At 39.5% G+C, this 20,998-nt stretch overlaps 1 protein-coding gene across 1 annotated transcript in view; it reads right to left on the bottom strand.

Moving 5' to 3' along the window:
• Positions 1-19,896, bottom strand: part of LOC137296021 (uncharacterized) — a 31,561-nt gene extending 11,665 nt beyond the window's left edge. Inside the window, exons 1-5 of the mRNA XM_067827650.1 lie at positions 19,659-19,896; positions 9,170-9,291; positions 7,597-7,782; positions 6,052-6,171; positions 3,867-4,405 (exon numbers count right to left, since the gene is read on the bottom strand). Coding sequence (XP_067683751.1) covers positions 3,867-4,405; positions 6,052-6,171; positions 7,597-7,782; positions 9,170-9,291; positions 19,659-19,789 — 1,098 coding nt within the window. The 5' untranslated portion in view covers positions 19,790-19,896. The remainder of the gene's footprint in view (positions 1-3,866; positions 4,406-6,051; positions 6,172-7,596; positions 7,783-9,169; positions 9,292-19,658) is intronic.
• Positions 19,897-20,998: the final 1,102 nt, after the last annotated feature.

Below are 20,998 nucleotides of genomic sequence, written 5' to 3'. Positions count from 1 at the left end.
TAGCCACCGTGACTTCCACAAAATGTATGTCTGACAATTAGCAGTCACAATCACTAACTTTGCGTACCCCTGTGATAAGTGGGCATTGACACATCTACCATGGTCAAAAGTTATGAATACACAATGCCTATTGGAAAGTAATGTAACACATATGATGGACATATACGTAAGATTGTGCTTTCTCATTTAAATACAAATTTTAAACCTTTTAGGGCTCTGTGGAATGGCCAAAAGGTATGAATACACAATGTCACTTATCAAAAAATTCTTCAAGGCTTTGCTTTTCCTTAGCTTTCAGCAAGTGGCGCCATGCCAGTTTATTCTTATTTGAACTGATCTAGCACCCTACCTTTGAAGATATTCATGTTGCGATATACTGTCATGTGAAAGAATATATTGTGATATGTATTGCTATATATGTATTTGTACCCTATCTATGAAGGTTTGTAACCCACTTCTGTACAACTGCCTGCAAGCTTATGCCAAAATGAACTAATAAGTCTATTAACTTGAATACGTATACTGGTTCCCTGCACAATTTGCCATACAGTATAAAATCTGAATTGTTTTTTAGTCCAAGAGCTCATTCAAGGAAATTCAGATGGACCCTTTCTGTAACAGCAAGATTATATAGTACTATAGTTCCTACATCCTCAATAATCACCAGGGCATACATTATGATAAATCTCCACTATACCCTGGATCTATGGCTCAGCACGATAATTTTATTACCCTCCAAAGCTGGCTTTTTATCCAATCATGTGTGTATACTGGGAAGTTGAGTGTACCAATTACAACTCACTTTTGCTTCTTAAATTATCTAACCAACTAAACCTCGCAACACAATTCAAGAGGTAGACTGACTTCTTCCATATAATTTTTTAACATTTCAGACCTGTCAATTTGTCTGTACGATTTCCTTCAAAATCGGAGTCGCACTCTGGACAAACCTTTGCGGCTGTGAATGCTCTATTTGTTGACACTGGTAAGCTCGGGTTGATAACAGCAGCTTAGCTGATGGGCTACTGTGAGAATGTAAAGGCTGATAATAAGTTTATTACGCTGAACCATACATGCATCCAGGGTATTGTGGAGATTTATACAAAACGTATACCCGGGAGATTACCATGGATGTAGAAACTATGGCTGCATGAAATACTGATAAAGGCAATTTTATGTCAGATGACATCACCAGCAGGCTGTGTAAGTAGGTTTGGATCTCACAGGTTAGATATCACTAGGGACTCTATGTTTCAAACAGCAGTTACTACGAGACACCTGCATGCTACCTGCCAAGACTTTGAACTCCACCGAGTTCACTCAAGTTTCTTCTTATAAGACATTCGTCAATGTTTTTACTGGGGAATAATGGGATCCTCACACTGAAATGTACAAGTGGTGTAAGAATGAGTGATTTTGATTTTACACCACATTTAGCAATATTCCAGCAAATGGGCTTTACACATTGTACCCATGTGGGAATCGAACACAAGTCAATGCGTGACGAGCAAACTTTTTCAGCACTGGGCTACCCTATCCTCCCTGACATAAAAGATCTTGACACTGTTCTCAAAGACAGACAATGCTCAAGAACATCTCAATGAAATATTTTATTTGAGACCTTGGTTCTGCCTGATTAAAGTAATCAGAAATTGCTGTACTGTATCATCAAATATTTAAGTAGATAAAGAAAGTGGTGTTTCAGGGAGCCTGCACATTGTGTTCACTGATGTGCAATGCCAACTTTTTCTAAGATAACAAATTTCAGAATTTATCAAGCAGTAATATTGTTCCAGTAGCACCAATAAAATGTGATAGGATTTGAACCCAGAACCTCCTTATCAGACACACAACACCTTGTCCACACATCCAAAGAGGTACATCACATCAGCAAGCTGACAAGGTAGGAATATTATCTGTGGGATGACTCAATGCCTTATTGCAATGAAACAGTAATTTGTACATTTTTTCCCAAACATAATACACTTAAAAAAAGAATCTGACGGGGATCTGTCTGTTCTTTTACAATGAAATATCATTCTCTACTTGAACAAGAGAATGCCTACAGTCCCTTTTATTGTGTCATATTGCAGTTAAAACATAAATACAAAAGGGGAAATTTGACCATAGTATCAGCACAGATTCCAATTTGAAACTGTTACCTTAAATATTTAATTACACATAATTCAACATCTTATATATACTCATGGAAACAAATAAGGGAACACATGGAAGTACAAGTGTTCCTTTATTCTTTTCCAGGTTTCTTCACAAGCTTTGTATTGCACTGTGAGGGAGATTCTGGAAATAAATATAGCAACACTTGTACTCTCATGTGTTCCCTTATTCATTTCTATGAGTATATGAAACATTCCTTGTCGCAAACCTATAATGCCTTGTGAAAGAAGCCACTATTTATGCTAGTAACAAAGGAAAAGAAATTCACTAATTCTATCCTTAAAATCTACAGCTATCTTTTTCCTAGTTTCTGTTCACCTAATGAAGGAGTAACAAAATACTCCGAATCAATATCTTCCTCATATTCCATATTTGGCAAGTTCCCTTTTCATGTGTAACACAGCTGTTCAAAGATCCTACATATTTGTTAATCATTACTTCTAAAGGAAAGCTAACTCCAAACTTGTGACCATGGGCAGTTTTTCGAGTCTATGATCACAAGACATTAGGAGTGGTTGTGATCTCATTGCTGATTAAGTCATAACTTAAACAAACATTGAGTACTGGGGACCAATTCTCTCCCAGAATGATCATGACATGACATAATTTGGACAAAGGACAAGTAAATATTCAATGGTTGTAAATACTGAATGGATGCATTTAGGTTCGAAAGTTCTGAAACAGTTGTCAATGTCTCAATATTGCCATATACTAAAACTCATTAAAACTGACTGAAATGTAAACTCGGCGAATATTTCTGTCATGTTCAAGCAGAACTAGATATCTGCTCTCTAGATTACGGACATAAGGTAATACCATGTCGTCTGGGTCCCAATCCATTTGTCAAAAAACATTTCATTTTCAAGTACTTGCTATCTGGTTTAAAAATAGGTAGCAAAATCGTTTGGGTAGCATCATTCTTTCATAGTGTTGCTAATTCCTCCCTCCCACTCCCATTACTGTCTTTGGTCATACTGAGCTGTGTTAGGTCTCCTTGTACTAGCAGACAATGTTGTATTGTCCTTACACAAATGTCCATTATCAAACAGTGAAGGCAGTAATGTTATACTTATGCGTATGCAAACTGAGTTGACTGGTTCTCGATCACAAATTTAGCGACCAACAAAAGCTCTGATGAGCATTTTGGGAAGTAAAATACCAGAATGGGTAAATTTATCCGTGAAAATGCACAAATGAAGATCTACCCTTTGAAAGTGCTGACTAATCGATGAACGTAAGCAGTTTCACTACAAAATACCAAGTAGCAAGTTACTGCTACTGTGTGTTTCCTTAAGGAAGCAAAATAAGATTTTGAATAGCAAATTTGCTGCCTCAAAGTGTTAATTTTGAACCCTGCTATGACATTCTTAGTCTATAATACACTATAGAGCAAATTATAAAGATGTAGGCTGAATCCTTTGTGCATGAAACATTCATTAAAATTCTGAATCATTTCAAACTTTAGTCTTTTTTTATGTTGCTGTTTTAAGGTACTTTTTGAATTAAAGCAGACTTGAATCTTATGTGTGCAAACATGCAAAATACTGTTTGCATGGCTTTTTTCGCATGAAAAACGCAGGTGCCTGAGCTAACGTGAACACTGGACAGATTTCTAAAGTGGACAAGTTTTAACTAACATTTTAACAGTAAGTAGTAACAATAAGAAACTAAATGTCTACCATTTTTACCTCGTCAAGCCTTTTAATGGCACACCTTGAGCATCTCAGGAGACCTTGATAGACAGTTCCAAATGCACCAGAGCCAAGTTTATGGGAAGAATTGAATCCTTCAGTAGCCTCAAACAGTTCCTTGTATTCAAAGAATGGCGTGCCTACCAGGGCAGCTGCATCATTGAAGCTCAAATTATCACTTTTCATATAACTTTTCAAGCTCTCAAATCCCTTCATTGGATCTGACTTCTCAATTGATGAAAAGTCAAAAGAAGACGAGTCTGTGCTTTCAGATGCTTTCGAACTTTTGTTTTCTGTTGAAGAAGCGGATTCTTGAGGAACCCGTTTTCCAAACATTGAAGATCCTGATATGCTGGAACTGGTGCTTTTAGTGCCTGGAATCACTTTATCATCATACTGTTTCTCCTTCTCGGAAACATCTACATGGATTTGGGATGACACTTTAGACTTTGTGGCTGGGCCTTTAACTTGGTTGAAGTTGATCTCGGAATTGGAATCATCCACTTGCGGTTTCGGGGGTGGCGGCTTTGGTAGATCTGGAAAATATGATATGACTATATAAAGCTATAAATTAGGCAAAAACTAAATAAACCTGTTTCTGGTCACTGTTGATATTATAGTCAAGTCCCCTGGTGTTATAATTTTCAAGGGCAAGTAACTGTATCTCACTAATCTAATCTTTCCATCCTGTATACTCTTCAAAAAAGTTGGGGAAGTTTATTTTTAGCTTACGATCGAAACAGTTGGGGAAAGAGTCAATCAATGTTGGTGTAGTTTTGAGAGTGCATCAGCACTTGCACTACCCTATGACCGTAGTTGTTTGTACAGGAATGGCTCTTGAAATTTGAATGGTGTATGATGTGACATGGCATGTCTATGATTCTCATTTTCAACCAAACAAAAGACTCAAAACAAACACTCAAAAGTGTGTCATGCAAGACATCTTCCTGACACATGATAATTGTTTAATTTCACTTTCCAACACATGATAAGTGTTTTACTTTCAGACACATGATAATTGTTTTATTTCACTTCCCAAAATATGATAATTGTTTCATTTCTCTTCCCAACACATGATAATTGTCTTATTCCACTTTCTGACGGATAATTGTGTCAGATACATGATAATTGTTTTATTTCTCTTCCCGACACATGATAATTGTTTTACTTCTCTTCCCAACACATGATAATTGCTCTATTTTTCTTCCCAACACATGATAGTTGTTTTATTTATCTTCTCAACACATAATTGTTTTATTTGTCTTAATGACACATGACAATTGGTTCACTTCTCAACCAAACACATCATAATTGTTTTACTTTTCTTTATTTCTTTTCCTGACATATGATAATTGTTTTACTTCTCATTCAAACACATAATTGCTTTTCTTCCAGACACTAATTGATTTACTTCTCTTCCTGACAAAAAAGTGTTTTACTTCTTCCTGACAAATGATAATTGTTGTATGTCACTTCCCAAAACATGATAATTATTGTACTTCTTTCAGGCACATGCTAATTGTTTCACTTCTCTTCCTGACACATAATAACTGTTTTACTTCTCTTCATTTCTTTTGCTGACACATGATAATTGTTTTACTTCCCATCCAAACACATAATTGTTTTTCTTCCAGACACTAATTGATCTACTTCCCTTCCAGACACATGATAATTGTTTTACTTCTCTTCCTGACACATTATAATTGTTTTATTTCTCTTCCAGAAACACTAGACACCACTACTTCAAGTCAGTTTCACAGACAAACTTTAATGTTTCATCCATGGAAACACAAAACATAATATTTCCTGAGCAAAAGACAGCAAAAGGTTTTGTAGATGTCTAGTTCTCATAGTTTTACTGCATACAATCTGCTATTATCATCATAGCATATGCTGAACCTTTGGTTAACAGACATATAGCATACCTCCAAATATCTTTTTCAGACCTTTGTTTCATTCTGTATCAAGTTTCTTCCAGTTTCCAATTTTTTTAAGATTAATATATACCTCTCTCATTCGCTGTTAGTGTTACTTCCATGACTCAGATATTGATTCAACAAATGGGTACAATGTGTGAAGCTCATTTCAGGTGTCCTCTGCAGTGATACTGCTGGAATACTGCTAAAAGCAGCATAAAACTCAACTCACTCACTCACTCACTCCCTCACTTGTATTTACTTACCATCTGTGTTGATGCAGGAAAGATTCGTGACTGGTCTGTTTGATGGACATTGCTCCTCAAAGTCGCTGTTAAAAGCCTTCTCTGGTTTGTTGGAGACCTTGGGCTCTTTAGCAGTTGCAACTAAAACATATATTTAATTGTACAGCTCTTGAGGATGATTTCTTCTGGAGATCAGTCTTTCAGTAAAGTTTATGTTTACAGCAGATCTTTGCATATTACCTCCGAACTATGAGGCACGGTGGCACATATGTCAACAATGCTGCCTTTTACTATGAAGAGTTCCATCTCTTTGGATTATGGGTTTGAATCCAACATTAAATCTAACAAACTCGATCACATTTTCACACCAAACAAACAGACTTAAAGCAATACAAAATGTCAAGGGGATATAAAAAATTGCTCTTGAAATTATGCATGCAAACACTGAGTAATTTGGAGAGACACTGTGCGAGCAATTACTGGCAGTCAGCCACATAAATAAGCCTGAACACATGAACCAATAAGGATGCATTGTTTAAAGAGCTATAGACTATTTTGAACTTTCTCTAAATGGAATCCATGCAAAGTGTCAAGAATCAGATCTTAAAGAGAAAGTAGCTTCCGTCAAGTTCATTGTCAAGAACAAAGTTGTGATTATAAAATCTCCATTACCAATGAAGTTGTGATTACGAAACCTCCATTGCCAGCTGGTTACTGTCAGAACTGCACTCAAGTGATGTGCAATTAGGTTAAGATGATATGAAAACTAAGGGATATCTATATCTGCTTCAGAATGGAAGCCATGTTGGAAAATTAAAACTGTCAGGACCAATCTCATTGAAAAAAGACTTCACAACTAAATATTTTTCTTTGTGTGATCTTGGTGATACTAGATATGAAAGGTAGCATCAAGACAAAATGGAGGAAATATTGCTTACCCAATCAAACTAAAGGATACATGATTTTTCAGCCAATCAGGTGTCAGTACTCCATACCACGTTAATACAACAGTAGATAAATATTCCTTCATTAGTAATCCCATTTTGGCATTGATGCAAACAAACAGGTGTATCAAATATCCACCACCGAAAGGGTTGTCACTTTCATTTCCATCTAGAACTGACTTTCTATGTTTCAGTTAAATTACACAAAATGAAATACATCACTACCATGGCTACATATGCTTTTTCATACCTTGAATTCTGAAATACCTTCAAAGGAGTATTTGTCAAATCTAACTTGCAGAAACCTGGGACCTTTAACCATAATTATTGCATCATCTCTGCAGAAAGAAATCTAATGCCTTTTTAGATTGTACCATCTGGTAATGGAGATTTTCATTTTCTAGATTGGACATATCTAAGGACCCACCCAGTTTGAGTTGATTTGATTTTGATTAACACCAGACTTGTAAACATTCCTGCCATATGGGGACTGTCTTTAAACAATCTGGACAATCCAGTGATCAACAGCAATGTACACAATTGGGATATGATGACAATTTGACATATGTCCACTTACCACTACAGACTTTACAGGGTGTAAAACAGCTATTATTCCACATACCATAATTTTCAAGGATCTGCATCTCTCGAACTCGTCTGAGGACCCTGAGTTTATTATAGAGGTCCTTCACTGTGGCATTACGGCTCCCCCAGTCCCAGAGAAGGGCTTTGGTTGGGCTGCCACTATACTTCTGATACTCAAGCTCAAAATACTTGATTTTATCAAAGCTGTATCCAATCTCTCCAGCTGAAAAAATAATTCAAAACAGTCTAATATGTTCCGAGTTTTTGCAGATGTGTTTTGTAGGGGAGAGTGGCCATTTGGGGTCTAAAGCTACCAAATTTGCATTCGATCGGCACCAATGAATTGAACACTGGTATCTCATTTATGTAGTCCTTATTACTCACTGACCTGGGTTTAACAACATTTGGAATAGTATCCGTTAGCTCAGTGCAGGTTTAATGAGAAGAAAAACAAAATTGATGCATATGTCATGTTGTGCTAATCAAAAGTGATGCTGACTAGATCCAATTGGTCAATCCCATCATGTCCCATAACAAGGGGATGGTGCTGAAAAATGAGTAAAACCATAATCGTTGCACATCAGCAAGGCTTAGAACCTATGACTGGGTTCCAGGGTATCCAAGGCATGCACTTACAGGCACTGCAAACAGTGGCGCCTTAGACAAATAGGCCATAACTGCACTGTTCCCCTGATAATGATCCTAAGCATATGGGATCTCTGAAGTGTTACACATATGAGACCTGCATCACTTAATTCAGAACTTCCTCCACTGTTGGGTAGTCTAGTGGTAAAGGTGTTTGCTCATCAAGGCAAAGTTGTCAGCTCGATTCATAACACAGGTACAATGTATGATGTCCAGTCATGATACCACCTCTGTGATCTAAGATCTAAAACCAAAATCACTCACTCGCTCCTTCTAAATTTAACTTAAATGTAGTGCTATTTGATTGACAGACAGTTGAAGCCGACATGGGACCCACAAGAGCGTACAAATGAATTTTGAAACAATTTTTGCAGCCTTCCTTTTGTTTATAAAAGTGCATTCAAATACAGTATAACACACATTTTTTCAAAATATTAAACAGAAAACACAACTAAAAGTTACATTACTTACATGATTCCTTAAGTGACTATTCTTTATCACAATAAACCTGTCGGCCTGTAAGTCACTATAGCCCTGTATTATACAAGTGTAGCTTTAGCACAAAGCTATCATTCAAACTGTCAAATACCTGTCTACACTGTAGAAAAATTGTCACGTAATCGTCTAGCTTGGTATGTATTATGTACTCACAAATATCTTGCCTTTATCGTCCTAACAGTAAATATCTACAATACAGTTATACAGCACTTGATTTATACATGATGGGTATTAAGTAAGATCCGATTTGTCGATTTAATACAAGGGATTGTACTTGAATAGGAACTTCCCATCGCTACCAACATACCATATATCATGCGTGTACGCTGTGTCTACCAATCGTGTCAAAGGAATCACCGCATTGGTTCGAGTGATGCACACAAGGACGTGAACAGCTTCGAAACAATCTGTCGTGACGTGACACTCGTTGTCTTTGATTGTTGTTGAGGCATTTGAAGATAACTTACCAAGTTGCTCCCATGACTTGTCTGCATCCATTGACATGATAATTTCTCTTGTAACGCCATAGGGAATCTCGTAGAGATACTTCCCCTGCGCCATGTCTATGTTGGCTTGACCCGTCCTTGACCTTGATTGAAAATAACACAAAATGTGAGTGGCTGGGGCTTCCCCGTGACGTCACAATATGAATATTCATCGCGCTAACTTCCGGGTTCAACACACTGCATCTTTGATAGTTTCTTGGACATAATAAGGATGGTCTTAATGTGCGTATATAAGACACGGTGGAAATCTGTATACTTCGCCGTTATGACAACATACTAAATGAGCACTTTGCCTTAGCTATTGTAACACTATGGCGAAGGAGGGCTTCGTTTAATGTGACCCACATAATGATTACATAAATCTGTATCAACAAGTCTGTATGAAATCAGCTTAAAAACATCACTATCGCATGACAGATTTCTTTGAAAAGTGCACGCTGTACCAGGAAAAGGGATTAGTTAATTGCTTAAAAAATATAACTGCTTATTTGCTGCGTGCTATGAAAGAAGTAGTTGTAGTGTGCTGAACTCTTATTAAGATGTATGAATTCCGAATCCATCTGCAAATACAAGACCATGAAAGAAAAATAAATTTTAGGAAAACAGTTCATGTCTCTGTTGTAGCCAATTTCCGTTTTATCACCCAGCAAAGTGATATTCACTACTGAGGCCACGATGTTTGGTGTCAGAATAACATATCAACTTGTCCACGCAAGTGCTTAATCGTGCGACCCGTGAAGGTCCCGGTGTAGAATAGGCCTTCAGCAACCCATGCTTGCCATAAAAAGCGACTATGCTTGTCGTAAGAGGTGACTAACGGGATCGGGTGGTCAGGCTCGCTGACTTGGTTGACACATGTCATCGGTTCCCGAATTGCGCAGATCGATGCTCATGCTGTTGATCATTGGATTGTCTGCTCCAGACCCGATTATTTACAGACCGCCGCCATATAGCGTGAATATTACTGAGACTGAACTCACTCACTTGCTTAATCGTGCCGAGACCCTTACGTGAAAATTAAGTCACTGGCACACAAAATTTGTCACGATGTACCGGCCAACACGTTTGTTGTTGCTTTCATCAACTATCTGATTACATTAACATAACTGTCAATAGCAAATGATCATTCTCGTGAAAGGATTTCGTGAAGAGGAATTTCGTTATACTTCATACATGGAGGAACCACGATGACTTACTCAGTCAGCTGTAATGGGAAACCGATAACGCGTTATCTGTAGCTCCGTGATTACCTAAGGTCTCCGTGTGTATTTTTATACACGAGCGGATATATCACGCAACAATCGTCTAGGAGTTTCGACTGACACCGTAAATTATACATAAGTATGGAATAGATGGATGAATGAATGGATGCATGGATGGGGTCCTCCCCCCCGGTTTGTCTGACTGACGTGACGTGTTGTACACAACATAATGAGTGAGTGAGTGTAGTTTTACGCCTCTTTTAGCAATGTACCAGCAGTATCACAGCGGGGGACACCAGAAATGGGCTTGACAAATTGTACCCATTTGGAGAATCGAACCCGGGTCTTGGGAGCGACGAGCGAACGCTTTAACCACTAGGCTACCCTAGAGACACGAGAAGTTGCTCATACATAAAGGTTTGTCCTTATTTAACATATAGACCACCCAGTAATCTGTATAGCAGTTGTAAACGCTGCACATTCAGGGCGAAAGGTCACTTTTCTTAATAAGGGTATCAGCATTCTAGGGGTGCAGCTGCTCCCCTGGGCTCCTTACCGCCCTGGCATTCCGGCTATTTGGCGTCAGCTGTAAACGAACAGACAGTTAATAAGTGATTGATATTATAAGCGTCCCATTGCGTCGTGGTGGTATGATATTGGCTATTGGCAGTGGGGTGTATTGCAATGCACCTCGCTTGTTCACGGGGTACATTGAAAATGAAGAGCGCTCAGCCAATCAGACAGCGACAATTATGCGTGAGGTAAATAAATCTGAGAGTCACTCCCAACCATGTGATCACCCCGTAGATGTGAGGACGCGAAGATCCGGGTTACAATTAACCTTCTTTATAAACCTCCAGTGACGTGACTCTATTGTTTCAGCGAGACACTATGTCTTGTCATATCCCGATCCCCAGTCGATTAGGGGGCATTACTTCAAAATCGTCCCTCTGCTCTGCAACATCTTTCAACAATGCATAACAGTCAAACAGCAGGTTCAAGTAATATATATACAACATAGCAATATTTTATCTGTATTTGTAGATCTAATATATGCTTAGTTATATTAAGTCCATTAAAGGTCATGTGTTGCTAGCAAAGTTTTATGAGGTTGGCCACCGCATCTTGGAACTGAAAGGTGAGTCTTCTCGCCGCGACTTAGTGTGTCTTTGAGCCCCAGGGCGGTTTCATGCATCATCCTTTTGGCTATGAAGTATTGCCGTGAAGAAATAGATGGTCGGCCTGAACCCCGTGTTCCTCGCAAGACGGGTCGCTCGGAGAGCGCACGTGTAGGACACTGGTAGTGTGTGCAGAGCACGTGTATTGCCTATGCAAGACAAAGTGTCGGCAGCCAGTCTTATCCTCGTTAATTTCAACAGTAAATGCCACACAATGAAATTACATCTAAACTTTATCTTCGGTCGGTTGGATAAAGCCTCGAGAGGAAACATCCATACCTCTTCGTAATGCCCATGGCTCATGCATCCTACATGTAACCCATGCTTGTCGTAAGAGGTGCCTAACGGGACTCGCTGACTTAATTTGTTGGCACATGTCATTGTATCCCATTGGCAATGCTCGATGCTAGTGCTGTTGATCACTGGATTGTCTGGTCGAGAGTCGATTATTTACAGACCGCCGCCAGAGAGCTGGAACATTGCTGAGTGCGGCGCAAAACAACACCGAACTAATGGTAGACGTTAATTGAGTATACTTTGCCGCACCCATGTAGGGTGTATTCTAACCCGAACACCATGATGTTGGATCTCCACATGTTACGGTGAATTTGTCAAATCAGTGATTTTTATAAATTGTTTATCGTTGGTTACTGCATTATTTACAAGCAGTATTGTCAGAACAAACACTTAGAATGCGGTATATTCATTTCAGGGAACATCTAAAAATGTTGTTTTTAGGGATTTGTTAAATCCCTCGGAATTCCAATGATTTTGTGAAACACCACTGCTGACATTTTCAGTGATTTCACAAAATCACCCATTGGACATTTTTACTGTAACATACGTAAGTATATACATACGGAACATGAGTCTCATAAACCTATTCAGACAATGACCTACTTTTCAACCGATCCGAAACAAGTCTGATTACACTGAATTCCAAGTCCATTTTTCATAAGAAAATGGTATTTACAAATGATTTTCGATTTTAATCTTTAATAACACCGATTTTCTGTGTTTTACGGCGAGGTGTAGGCAGCATGACCTCAGCTAAGACGTCACTCTGTACCTGTTTCGTGAGGTACTAAAATGATGGACAATGTATCTGACTCATTGGTTACGTCTGTTATGTGTTTTTGTCGCTCCTTCAGTGTAGTTCTGTAACGCCCAATGAGATTGAGATAATATCAGTTCCGTACCAGACCGCCAAACGTTTCTAACGTTCTAACGGCAGAGCCTCGTTTTGAGATTTCCACAATGTCCACGTTTCCGTTTGTCAGAGCACGATGCACGACGTGTTTGCAATGATTAGAAGGGCCACGGTGTTGCAATATACAAGTACTTAGATGCATCAAATGATACTGATTAATATTTATGTATCCAGATAAATGAATTAGCGCAATAGGACTGGTTGCGCAATAGGACGGAACCCAGTCAACAGGAAACGAGACTGTTGTGTAATCAATGTTTTGACTTGTGCAAGACGCCAGTTCCTAGTTTAAGTCAAATGCGAACTTTGCTGGAGGAAAACGGGTTGTGTTTCCACACCATGGTTGTGAAATTAATCACATCAAAACGCAATTACTATGTAAAACAGTCTTACCAGCAATTCATGGCATCAACTTCACATATAAAATGTAAGTTAGAGAGAAACATGCTCTGTAATAAAATATTCATAGAGAGTATATCAGTATAGCGCTGGATGTCTGCAGGATTTTTGAAACGGCTCCCCGTGTTTCAGTTAACAGGGAAAATGGGCTCTTATCATACCATTTGTCATTCTCCAATCTCTCTGTCAAGCCTATTCTGGCTCACAGTCTCCACCCCTCTCCACCCCGAGTGAAATCACTTCCTTTCCCATTATGTAAAACATAAACTCCAGAAAGAAACAACTGTCGGTTTTCTTCAGGCTAAATTAAAGGGCACTGTTTTTAAATTTAAATGAAGTTATTTACATATTTTCACCATTAACTTATCCATAAACAGGTCTAGTATTCAGCCTCAATTACATTCCTCTTCATACTGGATGGAGTTGTTTGTACCCATCCAAATTACACACTTCTAGAGACCGAGCTTCATCCTATAACTTTGACACCAATTAACATTCTTGGACCAAACGGTGTGAAACGCTCAGATCTAACACGTGGCCTGAACATAGCGGGCAGATCTGGGGATTCCCCTAGAAATTCAAATAATCCCACACTTGCTTGTCACGCTCTACTGAGGAACTTCGTGACTCATAAACCTCAATCTATATATAATTATCACGTCTTGAAATGGCACCAAGAATTCATACACATTGTCCCGGTCCAGAAAGCGATGGTCGTTACGATGTTCGTAACTCCAATACTTTAACATAGACTTACGACTGTCATGTACACCGCTACGATTGCATGACTATTGACTATTTACAGACCGATGCTGAAATATTGCTGAATGCAGTGTTAAACATAAACAAACAAGCAAACAAACAAAAACAAGCAACTGTCTGTATTTACTCCAGATTTATGTTTGCCCAATTAACTACTGGCCTTTCTTGTCAGTGTCCATTTTTGTTATCTTATCACTGTTGTTTAATTCACATGTACATATGCAATTATCTGCCTCCATCTTTCATTTACCCGATCAAGAATTAGGAATACCCTGAAACATTTTGAGTTCTTTATGAAAACACAATTTGACATACATAGTCGCCCACTACCCGTCCATGTAGAGTGAGTGAGTATTTGTTTTACACCTCTTTTAGCTTCATTCGAGCAATATCATGGCGGGGGCCACCAGAATGGGTTTCACACAATGTAAACATGTGGGGACTCGAACATAGGTCTCCGGTGTGACAAGCGAATGCTTTAACCACTGGCTTACCCCACTGCCCTCATAGCGTTTGAGATTTTTTCCAGTGTGAAACAGAACTCATACTGTAACAAATATCTGGTATTACTTCTTTAAGTGACATCTTATTTCAACAAATAAATATGATCCTAAGGGGGTGTAGGTATATGTGAGTTAATCAACTATGTAGTCATACACTATACTTACTTAGTGTTCTCTGACTTCTAGATCGTCCTGGTAACAGGCACCTCCTGACGAATAACTAGTATAGGAATAGTTCTAACGAAAGCCATACTTCACGTTGGCGCTATGTGTCCCATCGAAGCAGGAAGCGTGACTAGCGCTGGGTCAAAGTTCAAAGCGTAGACTATCACAGAAGCAGGTTCTGTGATGTTGATTTGTATTCATTAGATATTTATGACATGCATCTGCGATTCTGACCAACCGATCCCGTTACTCGCCTCCCAGACAATGCTCAAAACCAATTCTAACAGTGCCGGTTGCAAGTGTGGTAAAGTGTCATGTTTAGGTAACGGACAGGTAGCCAAGATATTAAAACGACCTCTTCAGTGCTGCTGAAGTGATAAGCAGCCTGGTTCCCTGGGTCTGTTGCGCCAGCGCTACGCCCCGACACAGTGTCAACAGACCCAGCGCAACAGACCCAGGGAACCAGGCTGAAATGATAAGGCGATTGTAATCCTCATACTTGCACATCGGCTTTGGATAGTTGTATCGGTAAGGTTGTTTTAAGAAAGGGGCTCCGGGTGAATCCGACACATGTCGCCATATATATAATTACGACACATCATTCAAACCTCCATATTATATTATTGAACGCAGTTTGTTATACAGTGGCCCAGTCTGACATGTACTCGAAGCTGGCTCTACTCCCTTTATCTAGGGTCGGCTGTGTCACGGTCATCGCTATGACTCCTTAGTAGTTAATTATCTGCAGAAACTTCTGGTCATGGGGACGTTCGTGACGTCGCAAGTAGATGTAATCTATACATGTAACACATCCTTCATGAGAGACGGACCCATGAAAATCCCGAATTTTCCGCAAACCGACAAGCGACAACTAACAAGATCAGATGACCGGACTCACTGACTTGCTTGTTGCATATCATAATTTTTTTAATTGCGTATATCGATGCTCATGATGTCAATCACTTGATTGTCTGTACCAGGCGCGATTATTTACAGAGTGCGGCGTTAAACAATTTACAAACAGAACTCATGTGAGACGCAGGTTCGTATAGTGAGCGTATTGTGGGAACTAAAGAGCGCTTAAACTAACATAGTAGTGTGGAACTTTCGAGCGCCTCGTTGGTAAAGCATTGAATTGATTGTGTGAAGTCCCTGGCCTTCTACTATAGAGTGAGTGAGTGAGTTTAGTTTTACGCCGCACTCAGCAATATTCCAGTTATATGGCGGCGGTCTGTAAATAATCGGGTCTGGACCAGACAATCCAGTGATCAACAACATGAGCATCGATCTGCGCAATTGGGAACCGATGACATGTGTCAACCAAGTCAGCGAGCCTGACCACCCGATCCCGTTAGTCGCCTCTTACGAAAAGCATAGTCGCCCTTTATGGCAAGCATGGGTTGCTGAAGACCCCGGGACCTTCACGTGTGTTGTCTCGAATGCTTAAACTAACCCATGACTGTAGTGGTAGTTTAGATACATAAATACATAAATGGTAGTTTAGTAGTTTAGAATGTATAGAACGCCCTACTGTCCCTCCCCACCGCATCCCCGACACCCACCGAGACCCATTTTAGAGCAGGAGGATGTTAAATGTCCTTATGCTGTGAAACTAAGTTATCACAAGTCTTTCGCTTACACACATCCGATAAAACGACATACACGTGAATGTGACTGTTGTTTCCGGTTTGGCACCTTAAAGAGCGGACTATGTACAACAACTGACAACTGCAGGAGAAGGCGGAAAGAACATTATCTGTAGACTTTACACCAAATATCCGTAGATCTGAGGGGAAGAAATTTAGGTGTTATACATGGTCAAACAATGCTGATTAAGAGGCAAGGGAAACGACATGAAGTTAATCTGTCGTTAGGTTAATCGTTTAAGGAAGTACTGTGCTTGGTATTAGTATCGTACCCTCTCCACAATCATCAGTTTGTAAATAGATTTATGTTCATCTTTATGACAGATTGATGAAAGCATGGCGGCGTTTTGGGCAGTAAGGGGATTCCCTGACTTGTGAAGATCCTCGTTAGAATTGATCTTCAGTAACCCATGCTTGTCGTTGCTGACGGGATCAGGTGGTCAGACTCTCTGACTTGGTTGACACGTGTCATCGGTTCCCAATCGAGCAATGCTGAGTGAGGTATGAAACTTAACTCACTCACCCACTCACTTATAAGGACATGATATATATTCTACAGAGCAACCTGCCCGGGAAAAGAACGCCAAATCTATCAGTGTTATGGAGTAACAGACTACTAGCTGACATGTAATGGTGCATTGATAAAACATGTCGATCTGATAACATAGAAAAGTTTCTTCATGACAGAAAGGACATGACATAACACTGCATCTATGTACATGTAATATTTCGCTCACGTGATTTCTAATTCAAGCGTATTATTACTCAATATATGGTATATTCTGGCACGTTCCTCGTGACTTTGCAGGGGTGGCGACACGAGTCATCCATCACCACGCCTAGAGAAACCATGGCAAACACCGCAATCGCTTTGCTGTCGTGAAGGAATCAGGAAGTTACGTAGTAATTAGACGTGTAGTAATCATTCTTACGTCTTGATTATTCTTGTCATTCTCATGAGACAAAATGGTGCAATATTTCCTACTCACGTCACAAATGTTCATGTCATTCACATTTTGGTTGATTTTCGGAATAACCAAACACAGTAGGTCTGTCTCAGCCAAATTTCCCGTGTGTTTAAATGTGTGTAATACGGTACAACACTGCGTCAAACGTTAATTATTTTCACCGATCACGTGCATTAAGATATCAGCGGTGTCACCTTAAACCACAATTAATTTAGATATCAGCAGGAACATCAGTATGTCCTACTAGCAACTTCTCACACGCGACATAAACACCATAAATTGTTCTCCAATATCAGGTCATCATCAATGGAAACTGAGGTTACAAGTTTCGAAACAGTTTCGGTATGACCCGCTGCCACGCCAGACAGTCATTATAATATAAACAGGGAAACTCTTTGTCACATCTGTAAATTACCATTGAAGGAAACCCTATATCACTATCGTTTCCGTCTGAAACTAATTTTTAAGCGTTCAGTACTCGTGATCACTGTCCCACCACAAACATAAGTTACAGACTAAGATTATGAAATCATGAAATCTCCACCAACTGTCGGATAAAGAGGGTATTTTAATGAAGGGAACTAAACAAACTGGATTTGAGAGTAAATTGTCTGCTACACTGTAAACCTCAACGAGCACTGGCGTCATATTATCACCTTAGGCAAGGTAAAGAAGATTATGCCATGTGCATGTACATATAACCGTGGGTGGTGTAGTGGTTTACGTGTTCGCTCGTCCTTCCAAACACCATAGTACCCCGCACCGATACAATACGCGAAGGTCATTTCTGGTGGCCCCGATGAGGTATTGCTGGAACGTTGATAAAAGTGGTACATACACACTCACTCACTCACTCACTCGCGCACGGAGACATTTGTCGTGAAATCGTAGCATACACTCGCTAAACCCACCCCACAAACATATTCAGAATGCCTACATTATTTGTATGTGAAATCGTGGTCATTTTCTAAAGTACTATATATCCCGCCGACATTTGTTAAATGAACACACTGAGGTATGCGGAGGTGGGATTGATCGGTGTGTGTGTGTGTGTGTGTGTGTGTGTGTGTGTGTGTGTGTGAAAGAGAGAGAGAGAGAGAGAGAGAGAGAGAGAGAGAGAGAATAGTCATGGAAATGTTCCTTTATTCTTCTGCACTTGAACTTTCAAGTGTTCCTTTATTTGTTGCCCATGAGTATATATCTTGAGTTACCACGTTAACGGAAATTGGGGATATTAAATGGTGGTTTAATTGATACCGGAGAAGTTTTGAAGATCTAAAGAAGATCGTGGTTTATTGGTGAAATATACATTTGGACACTCTTGTAACAGATACTAAACTGGCGCAGTCCACATGTATATTATATTAGAAAAAAGACATTTAAGCATAAAGGAATCTGTCATATAGTATCAGCCCTAAGCGAACTGGAAAATTGTAGCATTTACATTATACGTTATTTACACATATTCACATGGAAAAATGGAAACCGAAAACAAATGTGACATGAAATAGTTATACGGATTTTAAATCTTCCCTCTCGCTGAAGATTTATGGCTGTTATGACTGAAATTGTACATTCAGACTATTCTGTAATGAGAGAGATGAATAGGCGAGTTCAGTTTAACGCCACATTCAGCAATATTCCAGCTATATGGCGACGGTCTGTAAATAATCGAGTCTGGACCAGACAATCCTGTGATCAACATCTGCGCAATTCGGAACCACCCTATACCGTCAGTCGCCTCATACGACAGGCATGGGTTGCTGAAGATCACTTCTAACCTGGATCTCTCACGGGTAGATAATTTAGGAAGCATGTTCTCCGAAGCGTTGTGTTCCTAATACCAAAGATACTAGCGTCCATGCGTTTACTCTCCTTTGTGTATCGCTTATCCTAATTCATTTACTGCTATTGTGGTGGATATAGTCACGTTCAGTCAATCTGCTGTACGCCAACTTATAACTGATAAAATATGAAAAGATAGACAATCCATTCGTCCCTACTTGATCATCAAACTTATTTTTCGAACAAAAGTACCATTTTTGAAATACTGATAAAGGCCATATTAAAACATACTCATATATACGTTATGTCCTAACATCGAATAACCCCTTTCTCAGACCCATGAAAATCCGTTTTAGAACTGTTCTTCAGTAACCCGTGCTTGTCGTAAGAGACGACTATCGGGATGGGATGGTCAAGTTCGCTGACTTTATTGACACATGTCGTTTCTCAACTACATAGATCGATGATCATGCTGTTGGTCACTGGATTGTCTTGCACAGAGTCGATTATTTACAGACTGCCGCCATAAAGCTGCAATATTGCTGAATATAGTGTTAAACAACAACAACAAAAACACTTTTGGAATCCTACAGTATTGTATACACATCTTAAATATATACATTATGCGTTACCTGTCATCTTCTTTCTCTCTCGCTGGGATGTTAAATCCGTCATGCCCTTGTAAAGGATCTGTCATCTCGACTGACGAGCTTACCCCATCGACGAACACTGAGGCGGACTGCATACAACCCTCGACGATCATCACTGGGAATATTTAAAAATATCCCCCGTGAATTACATTAACGCCCGCACACTGAACGTAGCGAGTCGGTCGGGGATGGATGACACATTGAGGAAAAGCTCGACGTACTGACAAGGTTTTGTGGTTCAGCGCTACTTTGTTATGTATAAGAGCGCAATGCTACTGGACTGTGTGAGATCTCGCTATGTTGATTGGTTGAGTGATGAACCCAGGCCTGATTTGTTTCCGCCTTCCTGGAATTACAGCTGTAAGTCTACTGTTGATATACAGTGTTTACTCTCGGCTCAGTAGAGCAGACAATTATAGCCGAATTTAGGTTACAGTATAACCACTGGTGTGTTATGTTCAATGGTGCTATACGCCCGATGCAAATAAACATGGCTACCAATACTAAAACATGTATATCTCTTATATTTACAACCACTACTACTACTGCTGCTGCTGCTGCTGCTACTACTACTACTATTACTACTACGTTTACTACTACTACGTCTACAAGTACTACTACAAAGATCTACTACTACCATGCTTGTCCTACTTCTACAAAGACAACTACTGCTATTATTACTACTACTGCTGCTACTACTACTCCCACCACCACCACTACTACTACTCAGTGCTAGTACTGCGACTACCACTACTACTAGTACTACAACTAGTACTATTACCACCACCACCACCACTACCACCACCCCCACTACTACTACTACTACTACTATTACTACTACTACTACTACTACTACTGTTATTACCACCACCACTACTACATTTACTACTATTTCTACTACTGCTACATAATAATCTACAACGTCTACTACGACAACAACACCCACTACAACTGCTACAACCACTGCCCAAGAGTTTTGTTTTGTTGTTTTAAAGATGCTTCACTTAGTAGAGTTCATTAAATATATATATTCATGAATCAGAGCTATTACAATAAAACCGTGAATCAACAACCATATGACTCAATTGAGTGACTTCATCCTTACCTATCAATTAATATTCAACAACCCTCAAATTGTACTTTCAGTTTCCAAAGTCATACGTTCCATATATCACAACTCTGAAGGAGTTACACGCTCTTTCGTTGATAGCTGATCGCCATATCAGTCACCGGATTGTCTAGTCCGGACTCCATTAGAAATAGCCAGCATGGTGCTAACCATTCGGCGAGACGTGACGGAGCTAAAATGGTCTCCAACAATT

The sequence above is a fragment of the Haliotis asinina genome, chromosome 9 (assembly GCF_037392515.1).
Source record: "Haliotis asinina isolate JCU_RB_2024 chromosome 9, JCU_Hal_asi_v2, whole genome shotgun sequence".
NCBI lineage: Eukaryota > Metazoa > Mollusca > Gastropoda > Lepetellida > Haliotidae > Haliotis > Haliotis asinina.
Note: the sequence above shows the minus strand (reverse complement) of the source record. Positions and strands in the feature narration are given on the sequence as shown.